The sequence below is a fragment of the Pleurodeles waltl genome, chromosome 12 (genome assembly GCF_031143425.1).
Source record: "Pleurodeles waltl isolate 20211129_DDA chromosome 12, aPleWal1.hap1.20221129, whole genome shotgun sequence".
Taxonomy (NCBI): domain Eukaryota; kingdom Metazoa; phylum Chordata; class Amphibia; order Caudata; family Salamandridae; genus Pleurodeles; species Pleurodeles waltl.
In genome coordinates this window covers 287,489,995-287,514,585 of record NC_090451.1, presented here as the reverse complement: position 1 = coordinate 287,514,585, position 24,591 = coordinate 287,489,995, and the positions used below count along the sequence as shown (strand labels likewise).

General features: G+C 43.4%; 1 protein-coding gene across 2 annotated transcripts in view; it reads left to right on the top strand.

Moving 5' to 3' along the window:
• The window catches only part of SLC12A4 (solute carrier family 12 member 4), a 425,396-nt gene that overhangs the window by 110,742 nt on the left and 290,063 nt on the right, over positions 1–24,591 (top strand). For both annotated transcript variants that reach the window (XM_069216265.1, XM_069216266.1), the window contains exon 3: positions 10,024–10,155. In XM_069216265.1, coding sequence (XP_069072366.1) covers positions 10,024–10,155 — 132 coding nt within the window. The remainder of the gene's footprint in view (positions 1–10,023; positions 10,156–24,591) is intronic.

Below are 24,591 nucleotides of genomic sequence, written 5' to 3'. Positions count from 1 at the left end.
GGGGGGTGGTAAGTAGTGGAGGAAGGAAACCATGTCAAGGGGTCAAATGCATTCGACTTCCCAAACAGCATAATGTCTGTTTTATCAGTGTTGCACTTGAGGTGATTAGTTTTCATCCACCAAATAACTTCAGCAAAACAATTTTTAAAGTTAAGTTCTGAGGCAAGACTCTTTCTTCAGGGACAGCATCAATTGTGTATCATCAGCATAAGCAGTATCCTCAATGCTGAAGGGGGATATTGATGTAATTAAAGGAGCCATGTATATATTAACTAGCGCAGGGCTCAGTGAAGAGCCCTCCTGAACTCCTAAGCCGATTGATTATTCCAGGGAAAGGAAAGATCCTAACAGCACTGTTTGCTTACAGTTAGATAAAAATGATTTGATCCATGCCCAGGCTAGATGGGAAATACCCCAGTTGTACACCCATTTCTGCTATATCTTGTGTGAGATGGTGTCAGATGGTGTCAGATGCTGCACATTGATCTGAACAGCGTTATTCCCTGCATCTAATGTCATTCTAAGAGTGTCTTAGACCTCTAGCAACACAGTCTTTGTTGAATATTTTGGGCAAAAATCTGATTGTCTGGGATGCAATATATTAGCCTCTTTCAGAAATGCCATCAATTGATTGTTTACCAGCTTTTCTATGATTTTACTTGAGGCTGGAAGTAAAGAGATGGGCCGTAAATTAGATAGCCACATAGTGTCCCCTAGTTGCTTTTTCTGTAACGGTTTTACTACTGCTATTTTCCAGGCATCAGAAACCTCTGCCGAAACCATTTAAGTGTTCATAATCTCACTAATTAGTTGATATACTCAACAACCTTATGAAGAATGAGGAGGCCATGGGTCATAAGGCGATCCCGATGTGCGGGCTAAAATGGCGTCTTATTTCTTGAAATGCTGTTAGTGAAGGACTTGACTGCACAAAATTACTCAATAAGGGGCTCTTCAGATAAGGCGAGCTGTCAAAGGTACTATGAACTCTCTATTTTTTCCTCAAAATATGTGGATATTTTGACACTTAGCGCTAGCGATGGGTAATCTCTCTAATTGCTTTGAGCTATAAAAAGAATTTAGCAATCTTAAAAATAGCTATTTGATCGGATTGAGCATTCTCAATTTGCAAGGAAAAAACTGTCTTTTAGCACTTTTAATTTAGGCTTGATAGGTTTTCAGAGCCTTTCTAAAGTTCAAGAAATCTTCCTAAGTGTAGGCATTCCGCCATATCCTCTTTAAGTATTTGAAGTTACAATGCTGCTCAGCCAGGGCTGATGAGTACCGTGGGGCTGAAGGCCGCAGTTTTCGATTATGTTTGACTGACTTTAGCGGGCCACATTATCAATAATGTTAGTAAGTCAAGTGTTAAAAGCAGTGACTTTTTCAGATACATCCCCACTCAAAGTGGGAGTAGGAGCAGCTAACTCAGCAGGAAACTTAAGATTGGAAAGCAATTTACTCCTTTAATGCACATAGGGACCAGGAACTGATGATTTGGAGAAACACTTATTATTTACGTTTAACCGGAACAGAGTTAACATGTGGTCTAAGTTGGGGTTGTTGGAGACGGTCCCATCCAGAGTGCGCCCAGCACTATGCATGGGCAGGGTGGAACCCACTGTATTTAGAATGTCAATGAAATGAATCACCTAAGGAATGGTTATTGCCTATAAATGAAAATTGAAATCTCCTAAAAAGATTGAAAATACCCCTGCACACCCAGGCCTTTTGTTTCTATTCTAAGAGTAGTTTTTACACCTTATTCAGAGCTATTTTCCAGCTGAATGACAGTTGGAAAGTTCATATAAATTAGCCTTTGGAGTTTTAGGCAGGATAAAGGTAACTTTTTTTTTTTTTAAAGCTACTTTTCCTTAATATGTATTAACGATCCAATGTCACCATTAATTTAGGTGTTTAATAAATGTAAAAAAATAGTGGTTTAATCATCTCTCTAGCTGGTCCCTTGCCTGACATAGCAGAATTAATATTGATTCCCACTGTTTCTCTCTCTGCCAGCCTTCCTACAGTTAATATAGCTTTTGCTCACTATAAGGACATGTTAACTTTGAATTTCTACATGTCCTACTTTTAAATACTATGCACCCTGCTTTGTGGACTACAAGGCCTACATAGGGGCAGCTTATTGCATTTTGAAAAGAAGGTTTTTATTTTTCTAAAGGGGCTTGTTTTTACTGGTCGCAGTGCATGTGTTCCATTGTTACAGTCAAGCTAAATGGTAGGCCTGAAGCCATATTTGCACTGCCACTATAGTGGATGGCACAATAAGTGCTTGAGCCCCCTAGTGGACTAGTGGAATTTAGCCTCCAGGCCTTGATTACATTTTGTACCTTTTCTACTAGGGACTTTTGGGCAAGTTAAATAGACCAATTGGGAGTATGCCAAATCAACCATGTTTCACTGACACTTTACCACTGGTGAACAGGGGTAAAGTGTATAGAGTGCTAAAGCCAGCATAACAGATAGGGCAAACATCTGGTGGGACATCACACAAAAGATGGTCATTTCTGGCAGTCTGATGTTCTGTTCACCATAATTCTTGAAGTGACCTGAGGAGCCATTGCTGTCAGGGTTAAGGAATGTAGGTTGGTCTAAGCCAACTGAATGCAGTCCAACACTTTGGAAATGAACTAAAAAAAAAAAGCCTTGGTTTTTACCTTCAAAAGCCATATATATTAGCCTCCATATTTACTATCTATAAGCCCATTTCATTTTAACAGTTTGAAATAAGATACCATCATTCACAATGATTGTCCTTATGGTGCTCTGTTCCATTACATCTAGACTAGAAAATGACTTTCTAACATTCAAGAATACTTTTGAAACCTTATTTTTTCAACCATGTGCCCTGTCAACTGGCCACCTACCACCCTGAGACTTGGCCCTGCTGGATATACTCCTAAAAAAGCGACTCCGTGTGAAGCACTTCTTTTGACTGTATTAAAAGCTTTTACTTCATCACCACAGAATTTCCGTATAATTGATGTCTTCGCCAACTATTCACTTCCTTATTTATCTGGGTACTAATGTAGTCTGTTGATTGAGCTATGTGGCTACACCTAGTGGCTGGTAGCTCTATACAGAACCTCTCAAATAAGTAAATAAAAATATATATGTAATCTTAGCTTTCAGCTTTTTGTTAAATTGTAGTCAATTCACCAATAGTTGTAATCATTAGAAATATATTTTCGGGACATGGCCTGACACCAGCGGTGTGAGCAGCACGGACCGCGAGTTCCCCCGGAACCCAAGCCTATCTGTGGTCCATCCTGCCTGCTATTTACCTCCTTCAGTCCCTACACATGGATGCCACTGATCTCCACTTCCTGCTTAGCTATTTGGAGCCTTATTTTGCATTGGAGTGCTTTGGCAGCAGAAAACTGCAGATGAACTATGGCCGCATTGGGTGGTCAGGAAAATGGCAGCTTCTGTGAGCACTGTTCTGTTGAAGTCCAGAGGAACAGTTTGGATCGCTGCTTGGCCCTTGCTAATTGCCTGAGCCTTTCGAGCCCATCCCGTGTTCGGGTCTCCTGCCTGCCTCCTGTTCTGGTGACCTGCTGGGGGAGTATCTCTCTCCAGCTGTGGGCCTGGTAGTGCTCTGCCAGAGGAAGACTCAGAATTGCAGCCTACAGGGACGGCAGCTTCGGATTGGACAGCCCTTACTGATGTGTGCTGAGCTGGGCCCAGAGGCTGCGACCTCCACTCCACACTGCTGTGTGTCACATATTCTGGTCTTCATTGCACCAGCTGGCCTGTCCTCCTCCTTTGTGCTGGAGTGTGCCTATAATGTACCAGGGAGACCCCTACCCCAGGGGCACCACCGCACACGGTGGTCGTGAGACCATTGCATTTTAGAAACGGAGATCGTATCCTGAAGGAAGCTCGCAACAAGGAAGTGCTCATATTTGAGATCCAGAAAGTACTCACATTCCCAGACATGCTAGTGTTCCAGAAACAAAGGGCTCCTTCCTTAATGCCAAAAAAGTCTACATCATTTGCGGACCAAATATGCCATGTGATTTTCTGCAAAGCTAAAGTTCATTACAGATGGTGGTGCCAAGCTTTCCACCGAGCCCCAGGAGGTCTGGGATTGGATGGACTCCTTACCAGGAGCTAGGGCTCGCCAACATACCACACCATGGAGATCAAGACATAACTGATCAGCTACCCATGACAGACCAATGTGCAACACTCTGCCCACGGGAGGACAATCCTAGTGGGATTGGAAGATGGCAGTGTAGGCCTGCGGCCAATATTGGAGTGTCTGGCACATCATCCCCTTGTGGCTGAAGCTATGAACTGTTGGAAGAATCCCCTCTGACTGTGGCCCAGTCTCAACCTTACATACCTCCTCTGGTACTGATTTGCCGCATATCACCTCTGGATCTGTTGACAAGCTGGACTGAGGTCTGTAGGGAGCGCACCCTGATTCCTCGTGAAACTACGGTGCTCCGAGGACACTGCTGTGACCATTCACCTTACTTAACAGCTGCTCAACTGGTTGGGACTGGGGGCAAATGGATCCTCTCAATTGTCTATTATTTCACTCTCCACAGGTTGGAATATGGCACTGGAGCCCTGGAAGCCATGTTCTATGAGATGGGCCATACACCCCACAGAACTTTGTGTGATTGTATCATGAACATGTTATGTTATTCTTTTTGGTTTGGATGGGGGCGGACTTGCTTTTCTGTTCTGGGGAAGGAGGTTGGGATGTTAAGGATTTTGTTGTTTTTGCTGCACACCCGGTCTGAGTCACCTACTTAGAGTACACTCTCCTTATTCTTGGAGGAACATCTCTGTGGACTCCTGTCATGGGCTCTACCTTTCCATGCTTTCTCTAACTGGCTATGACTAAGGGGTATAAAGTCCAAGCATACTTCAAATGACAGGGGCCCATACTGCTCTTCCCCAGGAAACACACGGACTCTGGTAAATAAAACCATTCTTGGCAGCCCGCGAACAACTTGCGAGCTGGTTGAGAAGTTAAGATGCTTTGTTTAACAAGAATAAATGGCCAGGGTTCAGCAGTAACGTAATAAATCGGGGACCTTATTGGCCAGGTTGGTGAACCCATCTTGGATGGGTACCTGAAACTAGAAGATGAGTGAGTAGGGAGAGTTTTCAGACAGTCTGAAATTAAATCCCTGTTCTAAATTTGTAGACTGCTGTTTACTCTCCAGGGGGCCCGATTACACACGTAACCATGGTCAAATATATAGAACAATTTCTGCTTCCTTCCCTCGCTCTGGCAGCAGCAGAGTATCTGTGGGCAGACATTATGATAGAAGAAATAACAGCAGCTATCGCTGCTATGTCCAGGGCAAGGTGCTGAGATCTGACAGACTCCTGGTGGAGTTTTACACTAAATACAGTGAGCTTTTAGTGCCTTGACTTTTAGAAGTCCATAAATCAGTGAAGACCACCCGCTTGCCTCCCACCTACAATCTGCGAGGCACTAGTAGTCCCACTACACAAGCCTTGTACCTCCTACCTTGGATGTTGCATCATATAGACCCCTGTTTGCTAAACATTGATTACAAAATTCTGGCCAAAATCTTGGTCATGAGCCCACTAACCTGTATACAACGTATAATCCATGCAGATCAGACTGATTTCATCCCTGAACACACCTTTTAATGTCCAACAGGTCATGGCACTCCTCCTGGTAGCTCAGCATCTGAACCCTAAAGCAGCAGTCATGTCTGTCGACATAGAGAAAGCTTCCGATAGCCTAGAGTGGGAATATTTTTATACCATGACAGGGAAAATGTGGCTAGGCTCCAGTTCTATTAACAGGATGAGGTTGCTATATGCCTCCCCTGCAGCTCAGTGAAAACTGGTAGGCTGGTATCGGCTGCTTAAGGTGTGGAACATAGCATGCATGCCTTTTAACTAGTTTCTCTTTGCCATTGCAGTAGAAACATTAAATGTTACTGCTGCTCTGGAAATTATGCATCACATTACCCTCTATGCTGATGACATGCTGCTTTTCCTGAATGGTAAAAGGAACGATATTGACAGGTCCTCTCACCTGCTGGATGAATTCAGTGACACATTGGGCCTGCGGGTCAGCTGGAACAAAACTTGCATTTTCCTGCTACAACCTACAGTGGTAGATGACCAAGACACCGGGGGCCTCCGATGGGAACAAGCCTCATTTCACTACCTGGGGTGCACCTATACAGAATCAAGTTCGATATTCTTGAGGGGAATATAGGTAAGGCAACTGTGGCTCTTCGAACTAGTGTAGGGTTTTTGAAGATGCTCCAGCTCTCAGTGCTTGGCAGGATAACCGTTGTAAAAATGGTAGCATTGTCAGGCTTTTGTATATTTTTGCCACTCTCCCCATAGTTATCCCTGGGAGTAAATTCCGGGAAATTCATACACTGCTGATTGAACTCATATGGATTAAGGGTCTATGTAGGGTGGTGCTTTCAAAACTCCAACACCCCAGCCTTGATGGTGGCCTTGCAGCCCCAGATTTTGAATCCTAGTATATAGAGGTGCAGCAGCAATGGGTGACATGATGGGTGGTGGCCAGGGATTAGAATAATGTGGGTGCCAGATATTCCTTCCCCCCATGTATCTGTCCTAACTGCTCTTGGACCATAGGAAACTCCAGACCCATGCTGGGATTATGCAACGAGTGGCCAAACTCTGCTCAATGAGGTGCCTCCAGCTACTCATTGGCAATACCACTTAGTTGGTTGTCGGTATTCTTACCAGTGAATGCATGGTTGTGGCTGGTAGACTGGGTGGAGTTTGGCACCAAGACGCTTGGCACCCTTTATGCTGCAGGACAGCTGCAAACATTTGAGGAGCTGCAACTTGAGTATAATCTGCCAGCGGAATAGGTTTTTGCTTTTCAGATCGCTATCAGCGGCAATCGGTGTATTCTGGGTCCAGGGGCAGGATGAAATCCAAAACCCACGTGAGTTGCCACACTATAGGCACAACTTTAGACAAGTGCAAGGCAGTCACGGGTATCTCTAATGCTTTGCAGGGGGACACGTTGGGCCCCCCCATGACCTGAGAGATGAATGGTCGGCAGATATTGAGACTCCATTGATAAATGTATTTTATCTACACAGAGCAGATCTCAAGCTGGGTAAAATCCTCAAATACTTCCGCTCCACCTAAGCGAGGTGCCCCAGATGTGGGAAGGTAGGTACTGAGCTATTACACATGATCTGGGATTGCCACGATCTCAGTGTATTCTGCACTGCGATGATGGAGTTCTTGAGTGACCTCATGAACTACACTATAGTGCTGTCCCCTTTGGGGTGTTTTTGGGACTGTTCCCTAGGCCTGCCAAGCAGAAAATGACTGCTAAATTTATAGACTCAGCTTTAATATTGGCCAAACAGCTGATAACGCTTAATTGGGGAAAAACACCAGAAGTCCAACATTAAATAGTGGACGGATGAGGAATGATGGGCAGAATCTGAGAGTATGGTCCTTATGCAAGATGTTAAGTGAGGGAGGTCCCTAATGGAGATGGGCAGAGCTTGGGAGGGACTCCTAGATGATTTTAAACAAGCCAACACCCAGGACAATGACATTGCACTTAAGCCCTAACTAATACATGTGCGCTATACCGACAACAAGCATATTCTCCGAGCCGGAGGTATAGAGTGACACTCATTTTGCTCCCATTGTTCACCTTACTGCAGCCAATGGCTTGTCTGTTGTACCATTGCTCACCCCCCACACAGATCTTGAGAGATGTGGATGGACTGTGGCCTTAATCGACTAGTGCTAGTTGGGTTATGACTGAAAGAGTTGCGGGAAGGGATTCTTGGGTTTATGTGTCTGGCACCTTTAAACTTTAAAACTTGGGATGGCTGTGTACATGAGACACTATTATAATGCTTATGAATATGTGGAACTGTGTGGGCATTGTGTGACTGTGGGAGCTCGCTCTTTCCTCTACTGTGAAATAGCAATGTCACCTACTTTGCTTTGCACCTAGCTGTCCATGTGTATATATATCAATCACAGCCTCTTTGTTTTTTAGTGTTAAAAAAAAAAAGAAAAAAAAAAAACTAGAGGAATCCTGTCCTCTTGCTTATAACTCTATTTAAAAAAAATACATATATTTGCTGCCATTTTCAGTCAAGAGAATAGCCTTAATGTAGTTAACTCCGTCCCATGACATATTGCAACTCTCTATATCTGGCTGTTCTAAATTTCTTATAGGTATTCTATAGCCAAACCGGAATACAACTCATTTCATTCTAGGTCTTGGATTTCATAACAAAATGTCCACCAATTGCCGAGATCTCAATTCTGAGTTACCATATGGCTGTGAAAAGAGAGGCCTTCGGGATACTGCACTGTGTATCCCTGCCATTTTCCATTTCAATAAAGATATTCCTCTAATTCAGCACTGCTACTAATACATAAAATGTGATGTTGACGGGTAGTCTCTATTTCGTAATGTCTCCAAAATCTAGAAACCAGGCGCTTCTCTCTTTTCCTGAACAAGAATCAATTTGTCTCTTCTGGGGTCAACAACAAAAAACCTGGCTGTTGCTGTCTGATTTTCATCTCCAGCATGACATGACTTCAGTGGGGTACCTTATTTGCCTTATAAAATCCAAACATACACATAACCGAGGCCTGCTTGGCAACATCCATGTACTCCGGTTTGACCAGATCCCGTATTGGCTATATCTTGTGTCATTAAATATTCAAACGTAAAGGATTCTATTGACAGTGAACTTTTTATTTTTTTTCGCTTTGGGGGAGGCGGAGAATTCTAGTTCCCAGGAAAATCGAGCACAATGTTTTTACACTCCTATAAATAGGCTATGAAAGAGGAACACACATGCCTGTTGGAAGAAAATATATAATCATCGTGAAAAGCGATAGTTACCAGGGCGCTGTGTACAAGCGTAGAGCTTAAGATGTTTTTGCTTCGGATCCCATTCTCCTTCTCTGAATCGCTCTCTGCTTAATGAATAGTGCCTAGAGTAAAGTTGACCCCGTGATGAGGTATATGTACACTGCAGCATTAGGTATCGTCAGCTAATGTTTTGAAACACAAGGGCATTCAAAGCTCAGAGGGAAATTCTGGGGTTTCTTATCCCCTTCTAAATGATACTCATTGTCTTTTAACATTAGATTTTTGCTACGAAAGAAAGGCCGTGTTGTCATCTCTGTACTGCTGTGTTCCATCCAGGGCCAGACTGGGGAACCAAAGCAGTCCTGAGAAAATTGCTCAAACCAGCCCCACTCCCTTCGTCTACTAAAGTAATATCTCTTTCCATCATTCATTCTCTCTTTCTCTCTCCTTCTTTACTGTCTCTCTCCCTCCCCTCTCTGATCGCTTTCTCTCTCTCTTCCCTCTCCGATCTTCTCCTCTCTCCCTTCCCCCCTCCCTGCCTCTCTTTTGGTCTCTCTTGAAGTCTCTTTATACCTGCTGCAGTTACCCTCGGGGAGCTAAGGAAAGTGACAGAGGCAGCACGAGCGCTAAGGCCTACAGGGGCCCAAACCCACCGGGGAAATGCTTAGTGGCATAAAAGGCCTGTCCGGCCCCGGTCCCTTCTCTTTAATTCCTACCATCACATCTTTATTAAACCAGTCCATTCTTATAGGGATCTGTTTGTTTCGATTCTTTATGACTCAATGTGCACATCAGTGACACATCTCCTCCCTTCCATCCTTCTCGTACCTTTGTCGTTAGCTTTGTGAGACCTACAAGTAGTGGCATGATGGAAATGTATGCTCCAGTTATGGCTTGTGTACTACAACCAATTGATTCACATATTATAAGAAATTGGATGAAAAGTCCGACCTGTGAAGGCCTTTATTATATATGATATATTATATCTTAAAACAGTAATGGTGGTTCTGTAGTGTAGAATCCTTGTAATACTGAATCGTGTAGATTGTACTTTTGCAACTATGTGAATGTCATGGAAATACATTTCCCTCAAAACCTTTATGAAACGGCCTTCTAAAAAAATGTTTTCTTTTCTTTTTTGCATGACGCAGGAAGAGTTGGATATTCGGCCAAAGGTATCCTCCCTGCTTAACAGGTTGGTTAATTACACAAATATCACTCAAGGGGCCAAGGAGCACGAAGAGGCTGAAAATGTGGAAGGGACACGGAAAAAAGTTTCAAAAGTAAGTGCATTTCTATAAGTTTTTTTTCATAGTTCTACTTGCAAGGTAGGATTTCAGGTAGCATGCACCGATGTAAAGCTTGCGGACCTATCCACCGGCTGAGAAATCATGTAATGTGGTAGGTGTATGCCGCAGAAGGAGGTGTTTGGAAACAGTTATTCAAATTTCTACCTACCACGTGACTCTATTGATTAGTACTTTGTGAAAAAGGCACAATGCCCATAACCATCCAACTTCGGAACCCATGATACATATGTTATGAAATTGAATATTCTAGGTGATTATAGTATATGCTAAATTTGGAGATGACTAATTATTGATGTCATAAGGTGATAGCAAGTGATTGTGAATAAGTAGCTCCTGCTGAAGTGACTGTTGAAAATTGCAATGTATTTGCCATGTTGCACAGCAGCCCACATTGCTGTGCAACATGTCTAAACAAACATTGACAACGTCAATAGCTCTCGCATAAGTGAAACCTATTGGCTTTGGCGTTTTTTTTTTTTTCCAAGACTTCGCACATGATTTGGTCGTTCACTGTGGTCACATGCGGGTACTCGCATCAATGTGTCATGGGTGAAACTGGATGAGACTGCAGCCGGCAGGAGGCAGAGGGGCTTGAGGCAGCCTCTCTCCTAGATGTCCTTGGGGACACCTTTAAGCAAGTTCACCTTTTAACCCCTTGCATTCCGATCCTTAAGCTGCCTGGGTCAGCTTTGCCAACAGGGGACTTCTGGGTCTCTCCTGCCCGCCCAGACATCCAGCTAGCGCATGAACCTGTTCACTCTAGGCGCTTTGTTCGAGGGTTCTCACTAGAAGCACACTACAGACAGTTATTGTACCCACTTGTGAGTACAGTCACAGCTGTGATCGTCAGAGATTTTTTCAGATAAAAGAAAACTCTTTAATTCAGAAACCTGAATCCTAGAAACTGAAATTACACTATTGCACTTTTACAGATAATCTGTAACTCCCCCAGTGCTACACTTTAATAACACAAGCAAAGGAGGAATTCCTTGGAGTGTTTCTTGCAATGTTTGTAGTTTGTAGTGGTAAAACATCCTTAGCTCAACCTCAATACACGAGTGTCGATATTGAACCCAATTGTAAAACTACCTAATTTATTAAACCATATACAAACATGAGTAACTGAATAGGCTTGGAGAATTACACTTCATTCTGTGCGACTGTAGCTTGTATTAAGTGTTTGTGAAAAATACACTGCTCCCACAAGTCACAGAAAGTTTATTTGCAGCGCTTTATGCAGTTCTTACATATACACACTTGTTCAAAATAAGAAAGTGCCTGATAATAGAGTTTCCTTCTTATATGGACTTAGAATATAGATTCTGGCACATAGATAATTACATTGATTTGCCGTAGTGCAGGAAATGAGCGGATTTAACCGTATCTGGAGCTGGCAGCTATTGTTGAGCCAGACCTGGGCAGGACCCAGACAAATATGCTGAATCTGATTTTTGCCCAATTTCGTCAATTTGGAACTCACAGGACTTTAAGTGGGCTAGGTCCTGCTGGTGCTCAGCACCAATAGTTCTAAAAAGAAGGTGCTGAGACAGATCCCTATCGAGCTCTCTATTTTTGCACTCACCCTCGGGGTGAAGAATACAAAATATAACTCTGCATCAGTAGTACCACCCTTCACTGCCTTTGATGTATCTTCAAGAGACTTGTTATAGTTCTTTCACAGTCTCATTTCAGAACTGAAGCATTTTAAATACTTTATACAAATATGCTATTGTTGTTTATTTATCTTATGCAACTAACAACAATGGTCCTGGCTTGTAGGTCTAATATGACTTGTTGTACTATATATCTCGATGCAACCATAGTAAGATGCAGCAAAATAGCAGGAGGGAGGTAATTACGCTAAGCAGAGATTTTTTGCAAATGTGTTTTAAGCCGAACCCTTAATTACATTGCCATGCCCCTTGGTGAGACCCCCCCAATTTTTCATCCCACTTAAAGCCCTGGGGGCACCGGTGAAACCTCTGTTATCTTGGTTCTACAGTGGTTAGCAGCCAGTTCTCTTCTGTACTTCTTTTATCGACTGCCTAATGTTGATAAAGGAAGCTCCCTCATTGTGCTGTGCAGATCACCACCAGTTCTGTAGCTGGCCATGTCACACATAGGGCGACAATAGGGGGGGACAGCTCCCTAGTGTCGCTCCCCTGTTAGAGGGACAAATGGCCAGGAGGGGCCTCCGTACTTAGAGAGGGTGGTCCACCCCTTGTTTATGGCCCCCAAAGGTGTGAGGAGGGAGGAGTGAGGCCAGGAGGTCCTTTTAAGGGGTGACATCCCAGGGCTGGGCCTCTCTTGAAGTTCTACGCTGAGTGAAAACCGGTGACTGAATCGCACTGAAATGTCTTTAAAGTGAGAGTAGAGACGCATGCACTGTTATCGCCCCTGCTGTAAACAGGGGCATGCGTCCTACACTGGATGTCACTTCAATTGAAAAACCAGCGACTTCAGCTCACGCAAACGGCTAGATCTCCATGACAAGCTACCTCCCAAGTTCTCTTGTGCTGAAGCTTCGGCCTTGAGTTTGACCTCTGGCACAGAACGTCTGCAGCATTGAAGGAGGCACGCACGGTTTTGCGCAACTGTCAAAAATTGTGCTTGATTTAGTTTGAATGTAAAAGTAATGCAAACCATGTCTAAGCACTAGAGTTTCAAGGTAGTATAAACAATGATTATAGTCGTATCCTAAACACAAGACTATAGGAGTGTCTGCATGCACCATAAATCCAGGTTGGCATTTTAAATACATATGATGAGTATTTTGTTCCCGAGTTCTAAACATAGTACGTTGTATCAGAGCCCTAGAGTAACCGGGTTTGTATACATGAACATATAAAACAAGCAGTTTGAAAAGACATGTGACCTTGATTTCTGCATTAATTATGTGAGGGATTTGCATTAAAAGAGGGAGTAAAAAAATCTTCATCATTGTCTGTAAATGGAGATGTGGGGAAGATGCCCGACTACCCTAAAGATACCAGGACCGGAAATCCTGATGGAAGAACTGCATTGAATGTGCTGTATTAGATGAGACATCTAGGATGTGACTTGGAGGGTTTTTGTTGCCGTGCTCCAGGTACAATTTGACAAGCGCAGAGAGGACATTTGCAAGAATTTGCAGCAATCCCTAACAAAGAATGTGTAGCGGGAAGAGAGCAGCGGGGTGAGTTAAGAAGAATGGCCGGAGGGTGGGGGTGTAACAGGAAGAGATGGTCGGAGAATGGCAGTGGGTGGGTTAAAAAGAACCGGGCAGAGGGTGGAGGGCGGTGGCTGTTTTTAAAAAGAATGGGCTGAAGTTAAATAGAATGGAAAGCAGGAGGGGCTGATGTGGGTTTTAAAAATAACGGAGATCGGGTTCATAGGGGGTGATGGAGAGGGCCAAAAAGCTAAAAAAAAAAAAAAAAAAAAAAAAAAAAAAAACGAAATAGAAAACTGAGTACCTGGAGGAGTCTAAGAGCCTGCACTGGAAGAACACTGGCCACCGGAAACAGTACAGAGGCGAGGAAAAGGAGGCACTGACCAATAAAAAGCAAGGAAACAAGATTGACATGGGAGCCAGCTAATGCTAAGTTAAGGTAAGTAATAGGTGGGCTCTAAGCCCCTTTTAAGATTTGTTTCTTTACATATGAGAGATTTCACAAGCATACCGCAAGCGCTGTGCAGGCAAAACTTGAAAATGATACAGTACAATCAATAGAAAGGACAATTGCTTTTGGCCATTTGACCAGTGATCCAGCATGGGGTCCCATCTCTTTCTCTGGGGTCTGATGAATCTTTCTTCTCTGTCCCGAAGGGTAGGGAGATCATTTTACCAGACTATTCAAATCAATTACAGTCCAACTGAATAGTCCAGTGATAAACCTCAGAGTCCATATTAAAGTTTCAAAGGGCTTAAATACAACTCCAAGCCAAAGTTACATAGGTGAGTCTCAAAACCATAGTATAGATGTACAAAATCACCAATGGAGAATTAAAGCATTGCACAGTATTAAATCAAAGCAACGTATAAAAGACCAGGACTTCAATAGCAACAATGCCGAACATAAGGAAAAGGATGTGATGTTAGATTCTAGAATTAAGTCCTCTTGCCTAACCATTGAATCTATCTCCTAAACCAATCTAATAAAAAAGGAATATCTGAGAAAGGTTATCAAACAGAACTTCGGTAGAAGATTCTGTTCATGAGAGATGCAATGGTATAAAGGGCCATAGAAAGTATGAGGTCTGCACCTCAAGAAGATCCTCTCTGAGCAAAGAGAATCTGAATCACTTGCCAGCTAAACCACACTTAAATCTTAGTTTTCCAGGTGTGATGACATCATAGTCAAAACTCTCATTTGAAAAACAAACAGCAAATCAATTATAATTAACAATTCATTCTTCTGAAGCCTTAGACACATGACCTTGATACACCCTCACATTTAGGAATCTCAAAAGCTATAGCTGCCAATGCCAGGATACGCCTCCTGTCCGGTAGCGCCTCTCTCAGACTTTCTCATCTCTGGTGCACAAAGAGTTTCTTGTTAGTTTCAGTACCTGCAGCTTTGGAAAAGCAAGCTTTCATGCTGAAGACTAGAACATACAAAAAATGTGGCCTTCACACCAACCAAACTAAAATGAAAACAAATATACTTTCAGTTCAATATGCTTTAAATGTTTAACTTATTGAATATGAAATGATTATAAAGAATACAATTTCTAAAATACTATAACAGACATTCTTGCAAATGAATATTAGATCTAGCCTACATGAAACATTAACGTAATTGTGCATTTTTACTAATACATTTCAGTGCACTACATTTAGCAATTTGTTTTACACATTACAAACAGAAAAATAACGATCCCTTCTTCTCACATGTTAAGAAGCATAACGGCTAAGCCAGGTTATGCTCTTTAAACAGATTGTGGGTCAACATTTAAAAAGACATTGATCCCAGGTGAAGCAAAACGATCTTGGCTAGTGCAAACCCAGTGTTAATGTGTAAAATATTGTTGCTAGATCAAAGTGAAAAAAGGTATGGCTGGCTAGCATTCTAAAGTGTGCTAGAGGGTAAAGTGCAATGAAATATTAAAGCTAGATTGAAAAAGTATAGCAGCTTGGCATCCCAAAGTACACTGAACATAAAATGCTAGTGCATTTTGCCCATCCACTGATGGGCCCAACAGTAGCTGTCGCAATACATGATTTTAGGATGTGTTGGGTATAAAATGCTGGTACGTTTGCCCAACCTCCAGTAATGAGCCCAACAGCAGCCGCAGAAAAAACAAGTTTTTAGCCCACCTTGATGTTGGAAATACCACAAAAGTAAAGTACTTTTGGCAATCAGAGTCTTCTTAATGATGCACCCTCCATAGATTACAAATACATTTCAAAGGCCATAAGGCACATATAAAGCAACATGCTTATGACACTGAGGCAAATACAGCATAGCAACGTTTAGCACCCCATCAGTCAGTTTCATCAAAGTGCTTTGCTTTCACTTGATGTTGGAGTCGTGCTGTTTTTTTTTTTTTTTTTTGGATGAATAAACCAAAATTCAATATTCAAACCACAGGAAGGGCACAGTTACCTAAAAGATTTACTGGCTACCAAGCCAAGGCTGGAAAGATTTAGTAGCCACCAATTTATAAACATTGTCTAACTACATGCAACATTTTTATGCAATACTGCTCTTTGTTTCCATGCTGCATAGATATAGGATGAGACAACCAGCAAAATGTCTGTTGTCCAATCTCATACACAAAACTTCGGCCTTATTGCACTTTCTGACATTGAATTTTAAGAAACTTTGGCATAGATATTGCTTACTTAGGCAAAGCGTAAAGTGACACAGTAGAACGAAGTTGGATAATGTTTCTTGGCCACCCAAAAAATAAAGACAGTGATCTGTCCCCTCTTCAGAACTTAAAGACCACTTTGGTGACTGAAGCTACCAGCAATGTTTTCAGTTGGAATTTTAGATAAAGGGATCTTCTTTTCTCCTGTGTAGGTGTCATCAATGAAAGCAACAGGAGCCCATTTTTGATTAAGTGACAAATAGCGTTTTTACATGGGGCCTGGTTGGTTAAACTTTGCTTGATTATTATGATCCCAGTACGCCTTCATAGCCACATCAAGTCTGTCCTTCATGATTGTTTCAGGCTGAAGCCAGAATCCTTTTAGGCCAATATTGATTAAGACCTTTGACAGATGAGTGAACCATGGTAACTTGTGGTTAGCTCGTAACTTTACAATGTCTATTAATGTGGATCTATATGATACGAGTTACACCTTAAAATAAAGCTCGATTTTTTTCCAATGTCTAGTTCTATTCTCATGGCATTAATTGGTGTTCCATGGTCCAACCATCATGCACGGTTATTTTCATGATTTGTTTTGCTGGAGTCTTCTTATGTCCCCAAATCTCAGTGCCATATATGCTTGCCACCCTTGCTCTCATTTTATGGGCCAGCATTGCTTACATCGAGTGATTACCAAAGGATTTTGCAAATCTCAGCACCTCTCCAGCTTGCCAAGCCAAGATAGTGTTGCTTTTGGATAACTGTGGGGTCCATGAGAGTTTGCCATCCACATGAGTGCCCAGATGGTCATATGTAGATACTCGATCCAGAGATTTATTATAGACCTTAAAAGTGGCTTGCTGTTTCTGCTTTTGATTGAGGACCATATATTTTATTCTCCTGGTGTTGATGGTCAATCTGCCGTTGGTGCAAAAATACTCAAACCCTTTCAGAAAACGATGCATCACTATATCTTTGTTCTAGCCATCAACACCGCATCGTTGGCAAAAAGCTGTATCAGTAAACATTCTTTGCTTAATTTAGGCATATCGAGATTGAGCTCCTTAAAGGTGTTTACAACATAATTTATATTACAGTTGAAGAGGGTCTGTGCAAAGAAGCAAACTTGTTTGATGCCTCACTGAATTGCGATCTCCCTTGTGTATTTGCCTCTAGTGCTGTATCTGACCCTAGTGGTGTTACCAGAGTGCAATTGGATTAGTAGCTTATGAACCTTTTCTGGGACTCATCTCCCTTAAGATTTGAGATAATGTGGGGTGGCCAATGCTGTCAAATGCTGTTTGGAGATCAACAAATACCAGGTATTTATTTTTTAAAGAGGCGTATTTTGTCGTGATTAAATTCAGCCTGAACACGTGGTCTACTGTACTTTGACCCCTCTGAAGCCTGCTTGGTATGGTGATATTAGATCTCTTTAATCCAGCCACTAGCACAAGCAGGATAGCAACAGATTTCCAAATATTTTGCCCACATCATCAAGCAGCTAAATCGACTGATAGTTGGACACAATGGTCCTGGGGCCTTTTTTTGTGTAGAGGCACAATTATTGGTTTTCTCCATGATGATGGAATATCTTCTAGAGACCAGATGTCATTATAGGAGCAAGTTAAGATTGGTAACCATAATGTGAGATGGTTGCGATGAATGTCTGAAGCAATTTTATCTAGACTGTCTGCCTCATGAGATTTTTGAGCCAGTATTGCTTGGGCAACTTCCCTTTTCACTAAATTCATTCTCCGGAATCAAAGGATTACCAGGAATAATGGAAATTATCGTAGCTGATGCATGGTCAGAGATATGCTGTTTTGCAACTTCAAGTTCATTTAAATCTGGTTTCCTGCTGTGATTGTCTGATTAAGGTGTCTCAATCGGGTTGGGGTTACCCCATACGTTGTCTGATGTTGGGCTGGTAGGTAATGTTCCCCATGCAGCGAGATGTCGCCGTCACTCTGGCTAATGTAGAGCTCCAAGTTATTTGGGGTACCTTTGCAGCCCCATCTGATTTCCCAGAACTTCTTTGGTTTTCATGAGGATATTGCATCCAAGAAATCTTGCCAGAGCTTGTACGAATGATGCTTCTTTTTATACTTCAATAACCCTTTATACTGATTTCTGCTATCAAGGAATAGCTGTTAGTTGGTTCTTCAGAGCTAGTGATAGAGATTTTTTTAAGTTGCATACATTCCTCAATCGAAGCAGTCCTGACCCTCAAAAGAGTGCTGTTCAGGGGCAGCATTGATTGTTTTTTCTTTCCACTGTTGTCTGTACCTGAAGCTCCTTGAACTTTCGTAGCTCCTACAGCTGCTGGGCCCCCTCATTTACAGGTAGGTTTGTAATTCTGTCCATTTGTGACTGGTAGTGTAGGTGTTCGAGTCACACTTATCATCAATCATGACAACGTTTTTCCTGTTTGACTTTAAAGCAGTTTTAGGGCTGCTATTTTTTTTGGCTAGAAGTTGACTTCAGAGAACCTGAATTTGGATGCACCAGAAGCAGTAGATCATGGTGACTTTCACTTCTACCAGTTACTTCCATATCGATAATAAGATCCATTTTTCAATATTTATTTCGATGTAATCAATGATGCTTTACCTGCCACCAGTTCGAAAAGTGGTGTAGGGAATTACTCTGATTTGGTATGGCTGCTCAATAGGTGCATACCTCCTTCAACTAAGGCTTCAAAGATGAATTCATATTTCTTTGTACTTGTGCAGCGCTCTGTAAGAGGTAACCGTATATTCCAAGTGCTGTCTTTATCGATTGGTCCCACATTGGGGGATGTAGCTTAGTATTGAAGTCGCCACAGACCAGTGTACAGTTCTTTGTGGACTGAATAAATACTTCTGACATGATTTAAGGTGGTAGCTTTGGCGATTCTTCCAGTCTTTTCATCATGTGGTGTTCTTTATAAAGCAGGATGTCCTTTTTGACTCTGGCCCAAACACTCTGTGGGAGGTATACATTCATAATCTTGAATGACCATACCTTACTTCTTAGATTGATACTTTTTATGCTTAGTTAATATAGTATGAGATAATTCAGGATATTCAAGCAAAGACGTTCTTATCCAGGAAATCAGACCTCCTTCTGGTCTGCGTTTTTGTTGTTTGATTGTGGGTAGATGATATGTGTAGTAACCATGTAGGTCAATTGTATCAGTGGTCCACATTTCCTGTAAACAGCAGATGTTTTGTTGAGTTAAGAAAGACAACCAGTCCTTATCCTCCATCTTGAACATTAAGCCTGCTATGTTGCAGCTTATAATTTTTAGATGCGTGTTTGACCTAGTTTCCAATTTGAAAATTTTAGGTTTATAAGTGTGTTTTCTTTTTACTGAGGTACAGCAGAACACTTTCCAAGCAGGTTTCTGGATGGCTTATAAGGACTGATTATTTTCCTGTAGATCTTTTAGAAATATTTGGAGATGACACAACACTTAAGCTGGATCCTAGCTTCCAGGGAACACAACTTGAGACTTGGTCTGGAAGCAGTCACATGATTCCTGAACTCCTGGGCCAGATGAACATTTGCATTCTAAACTCTCTAGAGTCGTAAAAGTCTGCTTTTAGATGTGCCCAAGTAGAGCCTGTTGCAGTAACCTACCTGGGAATTAACAGCAGTTCTAATCCAAATAGATCTAATTTAAGGCAGAGCATAATCTTTGGTGTCTTTGGTTTTACAGAACCAAGATAAGTAAAACATTGTTTTTTTTAGCCTCTTGTTTTACGTGTGCATTAGAGAAAAGGTAAGTGGCCAGGAATTCAACCTCTCCCCCACCTCAGGCTATTGCCAGGATTTTGCCTTTATACTTGATGATTGCAGTGTGACCTAAAATAGGTAGTGTGCAAAATAATACAAATATCCAGGGTAGTGTAAAGGTAGTAGTAAGTGAAAATGTTACTAGGATACATGTTTTCAATGGCTGAGGAAGTTAGACATTGAAATGGATTTTTACTTTTCAACAAACTGGAATACCTTGACTTTTGTGGAATGTTGAGGTTTGATCTAATTTTGCTGTAAATAGTGGATATTTGTATGATTCACAAGGAAATATATTAGATACAAAATATCTGCTGGGTCATTATGAGGATTTAAACGGGAACCGCATAAGTTCACCATGCACCTTATAAAGTTCCCTTGTTTTGCAACAATTGGATGTTTATTTATATAAATATATTGTTTGCTTTTTAAAGCAAATCCTCTAGCCAAAAAATTCTAGATGGAGAGCGCAAGCCTCAATTTGCATAAATATACACCATGGGGCATCTATTGTGAACCTAAGGTGTTTGACATTCATTTTTGTTAGGAAATCTTTTTTATATATCAACTGGGTCTTGTTTCTTTGAAATAAAAATCTGAAGGATACTTCCAGGATCTGAAAGATCAATGTATGTTAGTCATACAAAACTTTTTAAGCTGTATAATTTGGTTATGTGTGCAAATGTATTAAAAGCTACTTACTGGGCAAGAAGTAATACCTGTCTTTTTATCAGAAAATCTCACCACTGCAGAGCAGGAGAAAACTATGGAGTGTAAGCAGTATTCAGTAGTCGATGTTGTAGTGTGTGTATGAGCTATAGGAGTGTGCAATATATATGATAAAAGAAAGAGCACATTGTGCTGAGCGTTTTGGTGGTGGACCTGTCATCCTACGACCATCTTAGTCTGAGTTAGGCACAAAAATGTGTTTAAACCTAAAGACCACGCAAAAGCATTATGGGACAAGTCTTTGTAGTGCAGTGAATATTCTAGTGGAGGTTCTGCTGCTCTGCAGAAAAGAGCTGTGATGAGGTTTTCCCTTTTGTTTGCCTTTAAACATGGCCTTGCACCGGGTTTCTTTGATTCATGGTGGTGCTCTGTCCCACCGGGTACCCCGGAGCTTGCCATTGTTGTTGGGCAGCATGGGTAGCCCACCCGTGGCTCCTCTTTGGAGTCTGCCTACTCCAGTGGGCAGACATGGATTGTTTTAGCCACCTACTGGGGCCCAGGGGTACCACTGGGCCAAGGGTTTGGGTTCTGGGCCCCATCCACCTCCTGCGGGAGGAGCATGATGATGCATCTCCCATCTTTGTAATCCCGGGAAAGCACAACAGTGCTTCCTTGTAACATGAAGTACACAGGGGTCGGGGATAGGGTGCTGGCCCCATAACATAAATCTGCCTGGGGAATGGGTCCCCTGGTGTGATAGGAATCCAGAGAGGGGACCCAATGCATGCTGCCCGTTGAAACAACAGCTTTCTTGTGCCGTTCCCTGGGCCTTGGTCCACCCTGGACAAAATCCTGGACAAAACCAGTTCCATGGGCTCCGAGAAGGAAAAGGGTCAAAGGCCGTGAAACTTTAAAATGCCATAACTCTGCCTCCCTTGGTCTGAGTTGGGCAATCCTAGCTTCATTTTACTCCTGGTGGCTAGCTCTATCCACTAGGGGCAGTTGCAGCAACCCCCTCAGGACTCTCCCAACTGGTCCTCTGGGGGAGTTAAAGGGGCCAGCCTTAGTGGCCCTTGGGGAGACCCACTGGTCCTGGGGCCAACTGGGTAGAGTCCTGGATTCTGAATGGGAGTCCGGGGGTTCCTCCTTCCAGTTCTCCATGGCAGTCCCAGGAGCCCGCAGCACAGTAGTTGGAAAATACACAGGCAAAAGAGTCTTCTCTTGGTGGAAGAGTTTATAAAGGGGAGAGGAAGGTTCCAGAAGAGAGGCACCGCTAACCAATATTGGGGTGCCACATCACCACTTCATCCCTGTCCCAACCCTCCTGCACAGCATGTTGGGACAATCAAAAATAGCATCATCAAGGCACACTACTCCTGGGATCTCAGCTCTATCCTGCACTGCCGTCACTGCCCGGGACTTGCGCACAATAATTTTAAAGGTGCCCCCCCTAGTGGTTTGGCCCCAGTTGTCTGGGCTCTCTCCTTTATTTAGTGGACTTGGGCAGACCCATCCCTGGTGCAGTGTGACAGCTGGGTGATTGATTCAGAGCATTATGCCTCACCATTTTCTTCCTCAAGAGCAAGGAGAAGCAGTGCTAATTGCTCCTTTTGTTTGGGGGGGGGGCCCTTTGTTCCTGCTGCTGGAGAAAAATGTAATTACTGGACACAGCAGGGTGTCAACAGGCCTGGGCTCTGATCCTGAGATGAGCCAGGAAAATATGAAAACTCTGAATGACTCACAAGATGAACTGTTATCATTTTAGAAGTTGCAAATGTGGTTTTCTCACCCAGGTTGCACTCTAATTCAAGACGTCGGTGGTCTCTGTAGGCCAAGGAGAAAGGAAACTACCACCTACAGCAGTTCCCACTCTATGTGTATAATGGAATGGCACTATAATAAAACAGTAAAACATACTGAGTTACTCTAATAGTGTACACTACCCTTATGAGACCCATCTCTGCAGAATCCCCATTGCGCCAAGCTACCTGTGCACTGTTACTGGGCTGTGCATGACAGTAGACTCCCATGTGCGTCCTGTACACACGTGCATATGCACTTGTATTCATGTGTAAACAGCCAAATGCCCCTTACCCTTGAGGGGTCACAGCAGCCTTATCTTAAAAGGCAGACACTGGTGGTAAACAGGCACAGTCCGTTTATCATGCTATTACCATGGGTGACACTGGTAGTGAGGCTCCCCCACAGTAAAAAGTCCAAACAGGTGATCAGAAAAGCAAAGTAATCTGAGCGTACTGCTGGGGGCAGAACCCAGTGCAACATGTGCTGCCGCCAGCTGAGAGTAGGGAAGGAATACCCATCCCTCATGGGTACTCTGACCTACTCAGCTGTAACAAGTGGCAATAGGTTCTAACCAGACACACCATTCGCTAGTTGTCCGCTGCCACAAAGAACTCACGCACTGGTCCTTCTATGCTAAGACCACCCACCTAACTCATCCAGGTGGCTTCCGATCCCTAGGTGAACCCTAGACTGCACTAAGAACACCTCTGGTTCAAGATCAGATTCATCCACAACACTAACCACCTACGTGGACTGACAAGTCTAGGCCAACACTTGCCCTGGGTCATGCAATGCTGTATCCCACTCCATTTCCAGGAAGGGTCCAGTGCCTTTGCACTGATGGAAACACAAAAGACAAGTCTAAAATCTGTCCCACAAGTCATTGAGTGTCCCCCCCCCTTCTGAAAAAGACACAACCCAGAACCCTCAACAGAACTGAGCCACACAATCCAGTTGAACAAGCTGCTGTCCCTCACTCTGTTTCTCTAGGTTTATCCTGACATCACCCTTTCGGAATGACTCCAGCCCAATCATGCAGTTCTCCTAGCTACGTCACTTCCAGGCAGATCCCACCACAGGAACCTTGCTCATGGAGTCCCTCTAGCCCAACCAGGTCAACAGAAGCTATGCAGTACACCACTTCTCTGCCTCCATGCAACAACCACAGAGGAGCACGCAGGTCCCCTCTCCTCATACCAAGTAAAAGGTTTAGCAGGTCACCATAAAGTCCACACTGCCTCCTTTAACCACACTCAACCGAGTGCTTGTCCCCTCCCATTGCCTGGCAAACCAGGACTTCAAGAGGCCCCATGGCATCCACCCCAAGGCTGACAAACCATTAATGCATCAGGCAGTGCCCTATTCCTTCAGGACCTCCTGCACACCCTCACCAGGGGCATTCAACCCTCAAGTACACCTCTTTAAAGTGCGTGCTCCAGAAGCGTACCATGCCTAGTCCTCGGCAGATGCCCGTTTGACAGCCCAAAGTAACTGTCCTAGAAAGAAGTGACTATGCCATCCCAGTCCGAAGCAGAGGGTCTCTTCACTTAAGATAAGCCCCCATGTGGCCTACTGGTTGGGTCACTGGGCAGAACTGCTTCCGCAGCTGGCTGGGGGCTGCACACCCCAATACGTCCAATACTTGGCAATCCCAAGACATCGGGGGGCCCAAAGCCTCCCCCCCAACACTGGTACAACAGTAATGCACCATTAGGCAGGGGCCTGGATAAGGCAGAGCCTCCCACCAACCCTCTTCATACTCGCTTGCTGAACCCACCAACCAAACTTAGCAGAGAGCCTGTCACCTTCTACTGAGTCCTTGCCTAGTGAAACAGGACTTCGAGGGGGCCTCAGAGCATTTCTTCAAGGCTGGTATACCAGCAATGCATTAAGTAGGGGCCTGCTTAAGGCAGCATCTCCTGCACACCATCACATTGTGCTGAGGCCATAGCCCCCCAGCAGCATGGCTTCCACCCTTGTCCTGGGACCTGACCCCACAGGAGCTACTAGATTTGCCTATGAGTTTGGCATTGCCCCAACTACCACATCAGGTACAGAAAAAAGTCCTAGGATGACATCCTACACTGCTCTCTGGCAGTTGCCTACCCTAACCTACCCTGACATATCAGGGTCCCCCACTTACTCATCCTGGGAATCTAGGGAGTCCTGCCACCCCACCCCACTGATCTCCATAGGGTCAGCAACTACATCTTCATTCGCGGGAACCATCCCTCCACAGGGCCACCCTCTATGGGCCACCTTGGAGGAGCTTCTTCCTCCCCACCAGATAACCAATGGGGGACCAAGGGAACCACAACTTTCTCTCATCCCCTCCCATGGGAAAATTTGTCAGGAACCTCC